The sequence below is a fragment of the Lipophrys pholis genome, assembly GCF_963383615.2.
Source record: "Lipophrys pholis genome assembly, chromosome: 1".
Taxonomy (NCBI): Eukaryota; Metazoa; Chordata; class Actinopteri; order Blenniiformes; family Blenniidae; genus Lipophrys; species Lipophrys pholis.
The window spans coordinates 7,661,339-7,678,628 of NC_137635.1; the positions used below are offsets into that span (position 1 = coordinate 7,661,339).

The 17,290-nt window shown below is 40.8% G+C and overlaps 1 protein-coding gene across 1 annotated transcript in view; it reads right to left on the bottom strand.

Annotated features, from left to right (window-relative positions):
• LOC308117923 (carbonic anhydrase-related protein 10) overlaps positions 1-17,290 on the bottom strand; it is a 256,609-nt gene that overhangs the window by 17,714 nt on the left and 221,605 nt on the right. The window contains exon 4 of the mRNA XM_080477043.1: positions 11,287-11,472. Coding sequence (XP_080333169.1) covers positions 11,287-11,472 — 186 coding nt within the window. The remainder of the gene's footprint in view (positions 1-11,286; positions 11,473-17,290) is intronic.

Below are 17,290 nucleotides of genomic sequence, written 5' to 3' on the forward strand. Positions count from 1 at the left end.
ATATGTATCACATAAAGTATATGTGAGTGCATTTTATGGCATGATTGTGAAGCTGGTGTGGAGAGATGACCGAGAGAGAGGTAAAGTTTTGTAGATGACATAAAAGTAGAGACGGGAGCAACGACAAACATGCATATATACAGTATGTGTGTCTATATATATACATATATACACACACACACACACACACACACACACACACACACACACACACACACATATATATATATATATATATATATAAATATATATATAAAATATATATATATATATATGTGTGTGTGTGTATCTATATATATATATATATATATATATATATATATATATATATATATATATATATATATATATATATATATATATATATATACACACACACACATATATATATATATATACATAAAGTATATGTGAGTGGTGCATTTTATGGCATGATTGTGAAGCTGGTGTGGCGAGATGACAGAGAGAGAAGTAAAGTTTTGTAGATGACATAAAAGTAGAGACGGGAGCATATATATATATATATATATATACACACATATATATATACTCAAACTCATTGTTTTCACTGAGAGAATAGAAGCACAATCACAGTAGCACAGGCCTAAATGCTCACTTGTATCTTCTGAATCTCTTTGTGAAAACGAGGCCTTTGTAAGTGACGCTGATTAACCTTCCCCATAATGTGGAAACGTTGTTAAAACACACACTGCTCTACAGCAATAAGCATGACGCGTCAAAAAACGGAAAAAAGTTCAAGCAATGGCAACGTTCTTTTATTCTCAGTATTATTTGTTTCTGAAGCAACAAAGAACACAACAATTTAATTTGGTGTAACCGTGGTGCTGTTATTAAAAAAGAATGGAGAGGAGCCACTCCTCATTACCTAAACCATCAACCTAAAGCCTCAAGTTTATTGCTCTCGGTGCTGCGCTGCTTTAATATTTCCACAATAAAAACACACAATGAGCTGCTATGAATACAAAGGCAGTAAAACACTTATTTCAAGCACAAAGGGGTGATAACGATTTTCAGTTCCATCCCAGAGGCGCACAGTCTTTCTCTCTGCACCTCCATAAACTCCCCACTCAACCTCCTTATGGCTGGCACGCACTGTACAGGAGGATATAAATAAACAAACGGACGAGGAGAGTAATTATGAAATGCTCAGTTGGAGGAAGGGTGGATGGCGCTGGGTGGGGGTGATGACAGAACGTCTATAAATGCAATCAAGCCAAAGGAGGAAGTGATTAGGGGGGCCCTTGAGCTGATCTGATTAGATTCTGAGGTGAGAGCGTCGGAGGCAGCCAAAAAGAACGCCGCTTTGCTCCCTCCAGTGACAAACTGCTCAAAGTTTGCTGCTGGTGGGCAATAAAAAGCGAGCATGGGCGATAATAAAGAGAATGTTTGCCAATAGGAGATGGGGAGAAAAGTAAGTGTTTCTGCCTCCAAACCAGTCCAGATCCATCAAGGCAGGAACTCTGCTGTCTTCCTCCCAGAGCCAGCTCCAATGACTCATCTGCTTGATGAATCCATTAATCTGACACCAGTTCATTGTTTTTCCAGTGAGCTCTGTAATCTAGTAACACCCCACAGAGCTGCATATTTGGAGTTTCTTCAGCTCACAATTTGATCCTCGTCCTCAGATCTTCATGCTTTCCCAGTTGGTCTGTTTCTGGTGCATCAACTGTGTGGACAAAATGTTCTCCTGAGGAAGTATTTCAGAGCCTTGGATCGGTGGTACTTCTTCATACGATCCATGACCAAAAGTGAGACGTGAGATCTTCTTAGGGACCACTAATTTGGACAAACTGTACCCCCCAAAATATTGTTCAGAAATGTTGACTTTTTACAGTTTGTTTCAGGCAGGTTTCATCATAGCTATTGCTATTATATATATATATATATATATATATATATATATATATATATATATATATATATATATATATATATATATATATATATAAAAAATTTCCCAGATATATTTTTTTAAGCATTAATTACATTTTCAATAGTTTTCAAAACACAAATTTCCATAAATGAGAGACAGACAGGTAAAATATATGGATCGAAAATTAATAAATAGAATACACATGGACGTAGAATGAATAAAATAAAACAAAAAAGAGTATAGTTATATAAACTTCCCATTTCCACTTTTATATCACAAATAAATAACATAATATAAACAGGATGAATAAAAAAATAGTTTTTTTGTCAATACTGACACTTTTATCTTCATCTATAGCAAAAAAAAAAGAAAAAAAGAAAAAGAAAAAGGGAAGTCAAACCTCTTCTGTGGTTTTTAAGTAATAAGTCTTAAAAGTGATACAAGAGCGAATTTTCAAGTGATTTCTAGAACTTTTGGAGGAAATAACTTGACCGTAACCAGGAACTACATTTCAGTGACTTGCGCTACACCGTCCACTCTTACTCTTTGGTTGGCCGGAGCTCTTTGGAGTGTGCAAGCGAGGGTTCGGGGGTCGTGACAGCCTCTTTATGGCATGACGGGCCGGCCTGGCCTCTGGAGGGATGCGGTGGGCACCAACAGGGAAATATGAAGACAGTAAGTCGATGGCAGAAGAGAGGTATTCAGCGCTAACGGTTTAAAAGCGCTGGGCTGGAAATGACGCTCTCCAGCTCAGCTTGAATCCATCTGTCCTCCCTCCTTCAGATTAAGTGAAGCGTACATCCATAAAGCTAACAAACGCACAAGACCCGCCGCGACACACACCGATCACGCTCTGATTATGCGTCCGTGCAGCCAACTGTCTCGTTTTTTTACTGTGGTGTTTTTCTGCGGTGACAGAGCCAGAAATCACCCCCTCCTCTCATCCATCAGCTGCACTAATACCTGTCACACTGCATTTGAAATGGAACATAATCCCAAATTTAGTCCAGATTCTTGGATATTTAATCCCGCGTGTCTGTTTCCCTTCAGAAAAAGCCGTGAAGCCATGTCTCCGATGCCACTTCCATCGCAAAATCTCCCACAATTAGTGCGCCGTGGTGCAGACTGTGGGCAAAATGTGCTCTTTAACAGTGAGTAATGATAATTAGCAAAGGGGAAAATAAAACCGAATGAGCCTCCGCTGAAGAGCCGTGTGACCGATAATCTGCTGCGGCAATATTAGCTCAACGTGATTTTCCATGTCTGCGGCTGCGTATGAAAGGGGACATACGAGATTTCCGGTGATTGATGGCAGCTTAAAATGTTGTGAACAGCTGCCTGTGGCGAATCCTTCTCAAACACTTGACAAGATTTGAATTAAATATAGCTGAGGCCTCTCTTTAGCAACAAGCCGCGGCTTCTCCAGGCTTCAGGGGCGAGCGCTGATGAATGTATTAGTTGTAAACCTAATTTAATAAGGTTCCGCTAATATTATTTGAATGGTACCTTTTCTTAAATGGCCTGTCCACCATCATATTGCTTCATCGGATGATCTAAGGAGTGTGTGTGAAAGGCCACGCTGAGACGAGCTGCCTCAGCACTTTTCCACAAAGTGGAGGGAAATGAAGGAGTAGAAAGTGGAGAGTTCTCCTCTACTGTGTGGAGCAGGTGTAATGGTCTCGCAATAGGGACTTTTTTTCTTCTCTCATGGTGCACTCCTGCTAAAAGATGATAGCCCCTTTAAAGATGATGACTTCGATGTTTCAATGTGAAAAGAACTCACCACATTTTGCCTGAACGACACGCAAACTATTACCTTCTCTTAGTTCATTATACTTCAAATGAATGCGTGAGTGACACTAACAATACAAACACCAAGACGGGATGCCACGACTTGTATGCAAAGGAATTCCAACGTGAAAATGCCAGAAGGGTCTGCATACATGATTCCTATATTCCCATGATCTGAGCATTGGGTATCAGTTGGTTGAACTCATTGTTTGGAACAATGGGGTTTGATGTATCGCTCGCTTGGTGTCACTTGGAGCAGAAAGGGAGATCAAACCTTCAAACATGGGATTTAAAGACAATCAGAAGGCAATCCCTCTTAGCACTAAATGAAAATGACTTCATCTCATGTTTTTTGCTTTAACATCAAACCAAATAGTAAATTTAAAAGGTTTGATATGGATTAAAGTAGATGGCGATGGCCCGGTTGGTTGAGCATGTTTTCTCTCAAGGGGAAGGTTACAGGTTCAATACCCCATATGTTAAAGTCTCCTTGAGCAAGACCCTGAAACCCAGACTGCTCCCAGTGGACGGACTGGGCATTGCATGGTGGCCGCCTCCATTGCTGTGTGAATGAGACCGACGTCATAGTGCTTTCGAAGCTGTTAAATCTGTGGACAGTCGCTATATAAGTGAGCTACATTAAATGTAATCTCTGGAGAAAACTCAACACTTTACAATTACATCTCTGAGCAATTTTTATATATTTTTTTGCAGTGGTGAAGCATTACAAGAAAAACACGAGCAAATTGACAATTTGGTCCTGGAAAACATCAAAAAAAGGAGAGAGCTAACTTCTGTCTGCTTCTTTGCATTACCACTGAGGACAAGGGTTGTTCCCATACCGGGAGTCGAACCCGGGCCGCCTGGGTGAAAACCAGGAATCCTAACCGCTAGACCACATGGGAACTTCAGGCTTTCTGTTCTCCCTGTCCACCTGTGGAACCCCGGTATACCGGGTGCAAATACTTTCCTCAAGGCCAACTCAGAGAACGGAGTGTAAATTAGTTTAGATAATGTTATGACAAATGATATGAAGTATCTCAATCTCGACTAAAATAAATGAATAAAGCAAACAGTGAAACATCCATAATATTTTAGATTCATTAAACATCAGTGGAATATGTCAAGACCTTTTGGTTTCTACTCTTATAAGGTTTGTTTGAAAGTCAATGGAAATAAAAAATAAATCTGAATATTCCGTAAGATGAAGTGTTTTTATTGGAATCTGCAGCCATTAAAATACTTTTTCAATAAATTGACCAAGCAATCACATTTTCATTGACAATCCAATTTGTTTTAGACACATTTCCATTAAATTCATGAGAGCAGAATATATAAAAATCACAGAATCTGACTTTTAAGTTCTTGCGTTGTTTGTTGTGATGCCACTTTTGTGGTCAAGTGCAGTCAATGTTTCGCATCAAGTACCTTGTATGAGTACTTCAACATCTGAAATTAGACATAAACAAATAAGTGATAGTAGAGGAATTCCTGCCGATGATGGCTCAACCACACTCAAAGTCTCCACAGTGGACCGAAATGAGTCCTGAGCAGCAGCTGCCTGGAAGGAAGGAAATCAATCCAGAACCTTCAGGAACTTCAGGAAACGCTTCGGAAACAATGCACGTAATGGTCAGAAACATTTCGCAGAATGGCCCTTTACAGCCATTTCCCATGATGCTTTTCATGCTGAGTTCATGAAACACAATAGACTTTTATGGAAACGTTAACTTTGGTTTGCTCTGCTCAGTTAACGCACTCCTGTTTAAATAAATCGTACAAATGGTGTAAAAATGTCTGTCACCAGAATTATATCAGCTGGAATTGTCTTTTTGTTTAACACCAGGAGATAAAAAGGTTGCATAAGAATAGAAGCCTGAGCAGTGTAATGGGAATAATTGGAATATCTTAGCACTTATTAAAAGAGGAAGGTGTTTCATTTTCTGATTAGCGTGTGAAGCTCAACTAGGGGGTGAAACACACACACACACGCACACGCACTCAAGTGTATTCACACAGTGTGTGACGTACGTTCATTCACGACTTACCCTCACTACAGCCATAAACCTTAACAACTACAACTCAGGCCACGTTTGCTCGATGTTTCAGGTGAAAAGAAAAATTCATTTTTGTGTTTTCACTTCAGAAAAGTGTCATTTACACATTCTGATAAACGATGTCCGTTTATATGGCAATGGCAGAAACACTGAAAACGAAGCCATTAGCATACCAGGTCACCAGGTTGCTTGTTTTTGTAATGGAACCAGTCACCTATGCAGCAGAGAACATTACACTATAAACTTCTAACAATGGAAGTACACAGACCTTTATGTGGACAGACGACAAATTGGATGCTATTATGGGCGACAATCAACAATAAAACTACCAATATGGACGATAAAAACTAGAATATGGACTTAGTGGGAGACGTGTCACTCTGGAGGCCGCCATGTTGTCCATCTGCTCACACACGTGCAGAAGAAGTATTTTCGGCGCCGCGGCAGCGTTTCTGCCGTCAACGATGGAGGCCGAGTGTCTTCCCCCCTGGGAGCTGTATTCAAAAAGTTGCGTTTTCAGTGGCTCCGAGCAATTTCCATGTAAAAAGACCCCCAAAAACGCAAACCCAAATTTAAGATGAATTCGACACGCGTCACTCTGAAGTGGCTCCAGTAGCTCCGGTGTTGCTCGGTCTTGTTCCGACTTAACACCAGTCGATCAGCGTGACTTCATTGCTGACTTTGTTTGTAAAAGCGAGTTAAAAACTCAGCAGCTGTGGTTAGCGAGCAGCAGAGTCAATGACCGAAAAGACAAAATGAATATTTATTAAATTAAATTAAAGCTCAAACAGGTAAATAGCTGAATCTTTATCACTGCTGATGAATTATTTCATAACCGACTTTTTTTTAATCTGACTGGTGAAGTAGCAGTCCTCCAAAACCTTTGCCAAAAAACACACACACACACACACACACACACACACACACACACACACACACACACACACACACACACACACACACACACACACACACACACACACACACACACACACACACACACACAGGCAGCCACTTCAGAGCAAAGCTCTGCTTTTAAAAACTTTTGAATCTTTGTTCACGTTTCAAGGACACGCTCAGCCGCCACTCAATCTGCAGATGGGGCGAGAGGGAGTCGAGTTTTTTTCCACTTGCTTTGTGTTTTTTGATTATGAAATATGCTATCGGACCTTGAAGTCAAAGTTTGGGGAGGGGGAAAAAAAGGGGGAGAAGGTTGAAGAGGATGTTTTCTAGTGAGGGTTTTACTCTGGAACAGTCGTTTGAGGGGAGGAAAATTTTTTCTTTTAAAAATTGTTGTAATGACAGAAAATGGCAGTAACGCAACAATTCTGTCCATTTCAAATACAATAAAGCCAATAAGATAACATCTTGGAGAAAGAAAATAACTGAGCCAATTTCTTTAGAACATTTTAGTAATAACCTAATGAGTCATTATATTACTGAAGTAGTGAAAATCCTTTTAAGATGGATTACCTGCAGTCAATAATGGAATAATGCATAAATAGAACTGTATTTCTTGAAATGAAAGCTTTTATTTTTTTTTTGCACTTTCATTATCAAAAGTGGGTCCAGTAGACGACATATTGATTCACTAGAGAAAAAATATAATGCACTTTTCAGTAGAGTGGTCAAATTAGTGACATTATAGGGCACTACAGTCGGCTTGGTGTTGTTTCCCTCTGGGCGGCCGCCTCTCGTCTGTTTCGCACGTGTTTCATTGGATATTAGAGGATGCTCTGGTGGTGGAGATCCTCGCTGCCAGAGGGAAAGATTCTCATCGAGCAAACGTACCTCAAGATTACTGAGAATCATATCTGCTAATTTAATGAAAAGGACTAATTGGATTCCTCTCATTTTAATCACATTGAGATTCAATTGACGCCTGATTCAAATGTGCTTGTGAATCCAAATGACCATCTTAAAACTACTGATGAAAAACTCTAAACTATTATTTACCATGTCCAACCTAAGTGTACATTGGACCGCTGTGTCCCGTTTGAGCATTTGAACAAATGCAAACTAACTTGGAACAAGTTCAGTAACAGCCTGTAAGAGACATTTTACAATCTGCATCAGAGACAAGAGAATGTCTGATTTATTTTCAAGTAAAAACGCAACGTTCAGTAAAACGATGTTTTGGCAACAAGAGAAACACTGACAACGATGTAGTCAGCATGCCAGGCCATAAGTTGGAGCAGTCGGTTGGTTTTGTAAAGAAACCACAGGGAACGAAACGCAATAAACATTAACAACGGGAGAACACAGACCTTCGTACGGACGCACGACCAAGATGAATTGTTATTATGGTGACTGTCAACTATAAAACTAAACTAAACTAAACTAGAATATTGACTGGGAGTGATGACACTATCGAGGCAAACATTGTTGTTATTGTCCATCTACTGAGCATGTGCAGAACTATTTACCACGGCGGTGGTGCACACGCACAGTCGCAGCATTTCCACCGTCGACTCGGGACGGAGCCTGAACATTTCCAGACGATGCCGATTTCGCCCGATTCCCGCCGACATGGAGCAGGAGTGTTTTGGAAAAGTTCCACCTCGTGAGCCGTCTTCTAAAACTTGCAGTTTCAGTGGATGTGAGCACAAAGACCCCCTAACTTTCACTTTCATCACTGCTGTGTAAACGGGTCCTAAATTTATTGTTGTTTAGTAATAACTTCTTAATGTCACTCCACATTTTTATTTTATCAATTCATTTTCTACCATTTGGGAGAATCAATTCAGGATCTGTCCAAAACAAATTAGATTTGGTTACATCTGCAGAATTTTCTAAGATACAAAAATCTGGTCCCAATACTGAGCCTTGTGGGACAACACAGTTTATATCCTTACACTGTGACTCAGTATTGTTTATTTAACAAATGGGTATCTATTATTTCCATAACTTTTCAGTTTCCCGTGTCATCCTTAAATCTATTTTCCACACGTTTTTTTTTCAACAATAAGAAGCGATCAGTTGTGCAAAAAGCTTCACATGAATCAGTAAATACAACTCCAACTCCAGCGTTTAATATTTATTTATGGTGCTATACTTCCTACAAATTCCATCATGGCTGAAGATGTCGGTCAGTTACTCCTAAACCCGCAGAGGTCATCACTCAGTAGTTTACGGTTAACAAAGCAAAGCACTGTGGCAATAGTATGACGTGTTTATGACTGGCAATGTGTTGCAATGAAAATGAATTGATGATAAATACAAACACTTACGCAGACGATGTTAATGTCTTAATCGATTTCTTTTTGGTACTTAATCACGGGATGTTTGTGAATACATGGTGATAAACTGAACCTTTCTTTGATGTTTTAAAAAAAAGTATCTATCTATCTATCTATCTATCTATCTATCTATCTATCTATCTATCTATCTATCTATCTATCTATCTATATATACACACACACACACACACACACACACACACACACACACACACACACACACACACACACACACATATTGTGCAGTCCTAATCCGAACTCGACTTTTTTGGTTAGGATAATAATCTGCAGGGCATACAGGATATCATGTATGGCACATTTAAAACGAACATGAGAAAGAAAACTTCCCAACACATTTCTAAGACCAACTTCAACAGAATATTTTCTACTTTTTCTTTTCTTGGGGATGAAAATGGAAAATTCCTCCAGAGTTTGCGGCTCACCCGATAATGTTTGTCCAGAATTCTTTGAGAGACATCTGAAGAAAAGAAGAAGCCCAGCCTTTCTGCAAAGTGTCCTTTCAGGCCGAGGCTCCCCCAGAGGACGCAGTGAATACTTGTTTTATTATGATTTCAATATCGGCTCTCACACTCTGGTGGACGATAAATGATCATCATTAATTATAATAAATTTGCCTGTCAAAAGTGCAATTATTTTGTTGCTCCACAGATTGGTTGTTGGTATAATGGCTGCAGTGGAGAGCGACGGTGCGAGTGACTCATGATTTTGTTGAACAATCAAAGCCTGCGAAGCTAATTGTTCCACTCGTCAGAAATTTGAAATGCCAACGCGTGTGCAAACAGGGAGTGTGGGTGTGTGTGGGTGTGTGTGGGTGTGTGTGTGGAGGGTAAGATAAGTTTGTCCCCAGTCAGACGGACTGACGTGAGCTGCTGCCATCATTGCAAACATCATTTACACGCGTCATATTTTCGACAGAGGCTTTTAAGGCCTTTTCAATTTCCACAGAATCAATGCAGAAAACTAAACCTTCGGCCGTTTCAAATCAAAACCTTTTACGGGAAAATAAACACGAGGTCTCTTCAAATAAATCCGGCTTTGCCGTTACTTGAGTTTAATGCTGAATACTAGATGTTTCTCATTGTTTATTCGCCAGTCAATCTGCATTCTCAAAAAGGTAAGCGCTTGTTGTATCGATACCTTTACAAAAATGTTTTGCAAAAGAAAAAAAACAAACAAACCTCAAATAAAACTAATACATCAAAACTGATTACTTGTTAAAAGCCTGATCCTACCATAAATCTATCTATCTATCTATCTATCTATCTATCTATCTATCTATCTATCTATCTATCTATCTATCTATCTATCTCGATATCGATATCGATATCGATATCGATATAGATATATATAAAATTCTCTTTTGTTTCTTGTTTGTCACTGAGCATCATATTGGAGTCAGCGTTCGGTTAAGGCTTGATTTCTTGAGAATAAAAAAGAATAACACATTCGTATATTCATACAGGATTACTGGATTGCTCTTCGATTCTGAAAATTTCTTTTGGGCTGAGCAGGATTGAAAGCAGATCACACTTAAAAAAAAAAAAAAAAAAAAAGTCCTGAAGAGTTAACCTGATATGTTCTTTACATTCCGTCCAGAAGAAACTTGACTACAAAAGTCTCTCCTTTGTCGGTGCAGTATTTTATCTTCTTTCAGAACTGACTAAATGAAGCTACACAGGAAAAAAATGTTCCCCCAGTAGTCGCAGAGAAAAAAATGTCATATTTTCAAGCTCGCAACGTTAACAAAACCCTATTAGCTATTATCAGGCATGATGCAACTTTTATCAGCTGTCACCTGGAATTGCAGAGATGAAAAAAAAATAAAATAAAAAATCACACACACTTTCATGCCTCCAACCATGGAGGTGTGCAATTAGCACCAACACCAAGAGCCCTTCAGGTTTCACCTCGAGGACGACCGCCTCGTTATGACCAAGCTCCTTCCTGTTGCCGAAATGGGCGAGAAACAGCATGTCTGGACCTTCTAATGACCTGACTTCCACCAAAGATTTGTGCTCGTTCAATGAGGACTTCACAGGTACACACTGCCACCAGGAACCAGATGAACTCCCATAATGATAGCGACACTTGATTCTGTGAGTTTGTGCGACCTTAAAATAGATGGAAAAACATGCCAATGGCTGAGATGGCAAACACTTCCTGCTGTTTGTTGGATTCATGTGGGGATTTGTGGTTAAATCGTGTGTCATTTCTGGAAGGGATCCCAGAGATGGTTCATTGCTGTACATTTTGAAGGTGCATCGGTCTCGCCGGTACGCCGTACCTCTCCGGAGAAGGCCTGGCCGTTGAGCAGGTGTTCAGAGCCCTGGCTGTCCTCGCTGCCGAAGTGTAGCCGGATCTCCTCCAGGCGATGGCTGTAAGTCATCGGCCCCCCAGAGATGTTCACCAGATGCTCCTTGTCCAGTCGCAGAGAGACGTGGCGGCCCGTGTTGTACATGGTCCCGCCGACCTGCAAGGGGGACAGACGAGAGTACAGCCGATCACACAATGTGTCCGTCGAAAGACGAGAACCAGAAAAGCCACCGGTGCTCAAACGAAAGCGCGTTCCCGGGGCCTGTTCATGTTCTGCTCACATCTGGACGTCAACACACATGAGACGCAGCAATGAAAACTGCACACAGCTGCACACGATGGCAGATCGCAAGGGTCTGAAGGAGCCATTTCTGACTTTTAAAACGTGGCGATTTCGAACAATTCATTCATAAAAATTGAAAATCAACATTAATACACAGAGAACCAAGACTCGTCCCGTCTGCCTCACAATGGTCTGGTCCAATTTGCAGCGTCTGGATGGGGGGGAAGTCTGTCAGATAATCCACTACATTCAAGAATTTCCTCTAGTTGATTCAAAATGCCGGTTTTCCTCTGGATGGAGGCTGCAGCTGTACGAAGAAACCCTCTGCTCACCATCAGCGCCACTTTGGAAAGGAATAACCACACCGGTATTAATTTGAGATTCCATTAATGCTGGTTTTACACAGTTATACATAGTTTTAGCATTTCCGTTCCAGAAAAGTTTCGCATTTACACAACAACATTCTGGAAGTGATATCCGTCGACACGCCAACATCAGCCATACTACAAATGATCTAGTTCTAGTAAGTGTTTAAATAAGGGGGTGGTAATCTGGTGGGTTTCAGCTTGTTTTATGTTGAATACATTTCAGGCTATTTCTACAATAGCTCAGTTAAGTAGTTTTGCACATTTTTACTGAGTTCTAGAACCATATTAGAGTCAATACCTTACCTTGAGTACCATGAACCACATCAATAGGAATAATACTTCTGTTGGTGTGGTTAATGAAGTACATTGAACAACCTTAAATATATCTGCTATCCACAGAAATCGTGACAGTAATTTAAAATGCACATTTGATGGCTTTCCAAAACGAGATTTTATTCGGTTAATTGAAAAGTCCTTTTGTTTTATGTTCAAAACCCAGAAGAGCCTCCTTAGACTTTTGTGTTCGACTGTGGAATTGGAAGACACAAAGGAAGCGGAATGACTTGAGATTAACACCGAAAAATTCACAGTTAAAATTGAATAAGTAAAAAAAAAAGAAAAGGAAAAAAAGAACCTGAAAACTATTGAATATTTCATACTGATTCCAAGACAGCGGCACCGCTTTAACCATGTTTTACTTTCCAATGTGTTCGGAGAAAAGAAAAAGAAAAAAAAAAACTGCACTCAAGCGCGAGGCTGTGTTGCCATGGTTACCACTTCATCTTGCATGAACATTTGCATTGTTTATGCAGATCAGAAGATCTCGTTTCTACTATGAAGCACGTTCCCGGTGGATTTTCTCCGTTTTCTTTAAATCGTCCGATGACATTAGGTGTGAGACAGCTGCCACTGAGTGACAGCCAGATTAGCGCTCAGCCTTTTTAGCAGGGATTTCCTGATTTCCATTTTTTTTTTTTTTTGTCTGGCGCACCTTCAGACTATCTTGTCAATATTCTCAGCCTACGAAACAGTTCTTTATACAGTGCATTCTGTCAGGAGAATTTTTAGCTTCTGTCAGTTTGTTTTAAAGACATTATTTGCTTGAATCATGTTAAAAAACCTAACTTTTCTCATAGATAGAAGGATTTTGGGATTATCTGCTGTCAGTGCTGGAGGAACAGTTCACCTCTGCGTCTATATTTTATAGTTATATGTGCAATGTGAGTGTATTATTTCCACATGTTCAAATACTGAAAAATAAAATGGAATGATCCCAATGACATGTCAGCAGCTCAGTAGGTTTCTGCATGGAGACATGATGAAGTTCAAACTGAGAATAAGAAGGCTGAAGAACACGTTGAACCTTCATGGTCGGTGGTCTGAGTATTTGACAAGCTGTTGGAAGTTCACGTACAACCTTCTCCAGAGACTGGAGAGAAAGAGACGGTCTCCAGTGAGCAGCAGTTCTCTGGGACAGAAAGAGTTCGGAATGGACAGCCTGGTTGGAGAGGAGAGAAACACAGGGAACATCTGGTTCTCAGGCCGCAGAGGAGGATAGATGAAGACCACGCCGAGTGTCACTGCTGTCAGCTAAGAACAGGAAACTGAGGCTACAGTTCACACAGGACCACCGGAACCAGACCAGAGACGGTCTGAGGAGTCTCCGTTTCTGCTGCCACATTCAGGATTTACTGTAAAGACCACGAAAGCTTCGATCCTTCCTTCCTGGCGTCAACGGTTCAGGTGCTGCTGTGACGTCCTGGAGGAGAGGTTCTTCTTCTCTGTACCAACTGAGCAAGTTGAACCTCCACAGGCGACCTGAGGGTGTCCGTCCCTCTATGACCACAGTGGACCATCTTCTGACTTCGACAACAAACAATCAAACCGTCTGTTTCGATCTGGATATCACAGGACTCAAAGTACAACGGAACGCTGTAGCGAAAGTAGAAGACATTCACATCGTGGATGTTGAACCAGAAACACTGAAGCGACTGTGTGACTTTTATCATGTCGATGGAACAAAAACCTCGAACACACTTTGAAATTCGCCCTTATCGACCACGTGACACCGAGAACAAAGACGGTCCCGACCCAAAGGAGGTCTGAGCTGAGTTAATCTTCAGTGAGCAGTGAAAAAACAAACCAAAAAAAAACTACCAGATTTATTTAAGAATTTTCATCCATCAAATATTAGAGGAGAGCGTTTGAAAGAAAACAAAAAACATTTTGAAGCTGCTTTCGGAACAGTTAGGACTGAAGGCTACCGGTGGGTTGTTAGGAAAGAGTGCCGACAGGAAGAGTGCTGCGTTTGTTTAGCGAGCGCTTTAAAGAGAAACAAGTGGGACATTTCATCAAGTCCCTTTTCTCAGGGCTTGGTTCAGGTCTTTCCCAGGGACGTATGGTTTGGTTTGGGTGTTACGAAGAAGCTGCCGTCTTTTTTCATTTCTTCTTGACGTCTTCCATCGACGTTCGTATCGTCGTTATCATCGTCAGAGCTTCCGCGGCCTTTTAATCAGGCGCCGATCCGAACCCATCGAGAAGTAAAGGACAGGTAGGAAAACAGGTTGAGCTCATCAGTTCACACGATGCAGGAGTGGCACCGGGTATTTATCTGTTACTGTTATCATATATGCACAATCAGCGGCCGTTTTCAAACGGGAGCGTTGCTATTCCCGTCACGACTCGGAGTGGACTTCCTTTGCTCTTATCTGCCTCGCTCTTCCCCCCTCCTCTCCTCTCCTCTCCTCACTCCTTCACTCCCTCTGACCACGGGCTTTCAGAATGACCAGCCCCTCCCTCTGCCGAACTCCAGGAGAAAGAAGTCTGCCCGCACATTGTAAATATTTTATAGACGCTCTGAAAAATCGATGATTTGAAAAGAGGGAGTCGAGCGGGAGGGGGGAGCCATGCAAAGGGGAGATAAGGGAGAGGAGGATAGGGAGGTGTGTGTTGGTTTTAGTGCCCAGAAGAGAGGAAAAAAGGTAAAGAATGACTCTTTTCAGGTTCCCCTGTGGGACGACCCAGTTTGAGGCCAGACCCTTCAAGAAAAGAAACCATGTCTCTCTCAAGACCGTCTTTTTTTTTTTTTCTTTTCCCATCTTATTCATGAGGAGGCCCGGGGTTCTTGAAACATCAGAGCATCCAAGAGTCGGTCGTTGAATCAAGCCAGAATAAACTCCTTCCAGGGCCCGATCAGAGCCTGAACTAAGATTTGGTTGAGAAAAGATGAAATAGAGTCATCAAAATAAAGAACACAACTGCTTTGAGATAATAAACTCTGAGACGTGCAACGGTTGAATGTAAAGTTTCTTCCGGACCTTGCAGGAAAACTATCTAAATAAACGTGTTATTTTATATGAGACGTTTATGAGTTTGTGACCACAAATAAAATAGAATTAAAAAGCAAAAAAGGATCTCGAGCCGCAGTGTTTACCTCAGATAGTTTCCTTAGACTAAAATGTCTCAAATGTTTGTGTTTTTTTTTGGTTGTTTGAGGTTTCATAACCACTTTTAGCAATTTGGACAATTTTACACTGATTTTAATGGATTTATCTTATTTCGCTATTAAAATCTTGAAAGATTTTTTTTTTTGTCTTTTAATCTTGATCGTGTTAACAGCATCTCTAGCTCTTTTATAATTTCTGCAGATTACTTTTTTTTTTTTAACCTTTTTTTCACATTACATTTCCTTTTGTTTTCAGTTGTCATGGTGATTTTAGGTTATTTTTGCGGTTTTCAGTCTTTCAAACAGCAACTGAACGCACACTTCAGTTTTATCTTTATTATTTTTTTTGCCAATATTATCGACTTTAGAGGTTCTCCTTGTTTGATCCTTTTTTGGCAGTTTTTTTTTTAGATATTAGATTTTTTTAATCATTTCATTTAAAAAAAAATTTTTTTGGGGGGGGGGGGGGGGAGGGGGTATTTTTAGCGGCGGTAACTGTTTAAGCCACTTTCGGTATTTCAGCTGTTTAACTGTATGTCATGCAGTCTTTTCCTTTTCTAATCTCTTCCATATTACTTGTACTTGTTTTTCCAGGTACTGCAAATGTCTGAATCAACAAGAAAAGTAGCAGAAGACCCTTTCTGAATGATGTTCAACTTTGCAGTGCATTAGTACATCTGTTGCAAGTTGGTATCGTATATTTTCAGCAAGCGAGTACATTTATGATGAAACAACCAGGCAATACGTTATAACAAACAAGGAAAAATTTGCACGCCCATCCAAAAGTCCATGTTGTAGGGTCATGATGCAACCTTGAACAACCTTACTGTAAAGAGAGATTGTGTTGAATGACTGTAGACGTTTCCTCGTTGCCTGATCTGATTGCTGATGGCTAAGAAACGGCCGGGAGGGATCGTGGCGACGCGCAGTCGAAGAGCTGATGGTGTGAATCCTGCGTAACCACAACCTGGAAGCGGCACCTTGTCCGCCATTTCCCGCTCGTTAATCTCCTCCAATCGATGGCTGGGGGCCGCCATTGCTCTTAAACAGAAGCACGACGTCTGCAGAAGCTACATTGAATATATGCGCGCCATGAAATGAAAAAGAAAAACTCCGTTGGAGCTTAAAAATGCATTTCTTGGAAGAGGAAAGACAACATCAAAATCATTCATGAGTCTCCAAACTGAACGCTGCGAGACAAAGGGGCGACAAAGAGATCACATTTAACTACAGTTAGCCAGCTGCAGGAGCCCCACTTGAAGAATAAATGAATACACACTCGAATAGAATTTGCTTACTTCGTTTTGTCATGTCTCTGCCGCAACAATTACCAGACAAAGTCAGCGTGCTGGAAAGGTTGCAAACAAAGCAAAGTCGGTGTTTTCCAATCTGCCTCCTCATTATTCTTTGGAGTCTCGACACTTCTGCCAGTAGTGAAGTAATTATTACAGGCGGCTTGTGGAGCTCATATTTTTCTATTTTTTTTATTCCTGCGCGCTGAATGCATTTGTGCAAATCGCTGGCTTTTGTTACTCCGTCCATGAAGAAAACCCAACAAATCCAGCCTGTCAGATAAGCAGAGGACTGGTGTCGCCGGCTCTGACGAACGCGGCTCCATAGAAATCAACAAAAACACTCCGAAGCTGTCCGACCCGTCTCATGTCTCGGCATTATGCTATTAGACTGATTATACTGTCTCCGCTTTCATGCTAATGGCTTCCAAACAGCGCTGCGCTGCCTGCGCCGCCTTTTGTTGGGGATATTTGCCAGAAACCGTATGTAATTCACTTTGGAGTCATTGTAGGGCTTGAAACTGAAACCCGTCTTTACCTCCATCGTCGTCCTAAAACTATTTAAACGCTTCAGTGGACCGCGCGGG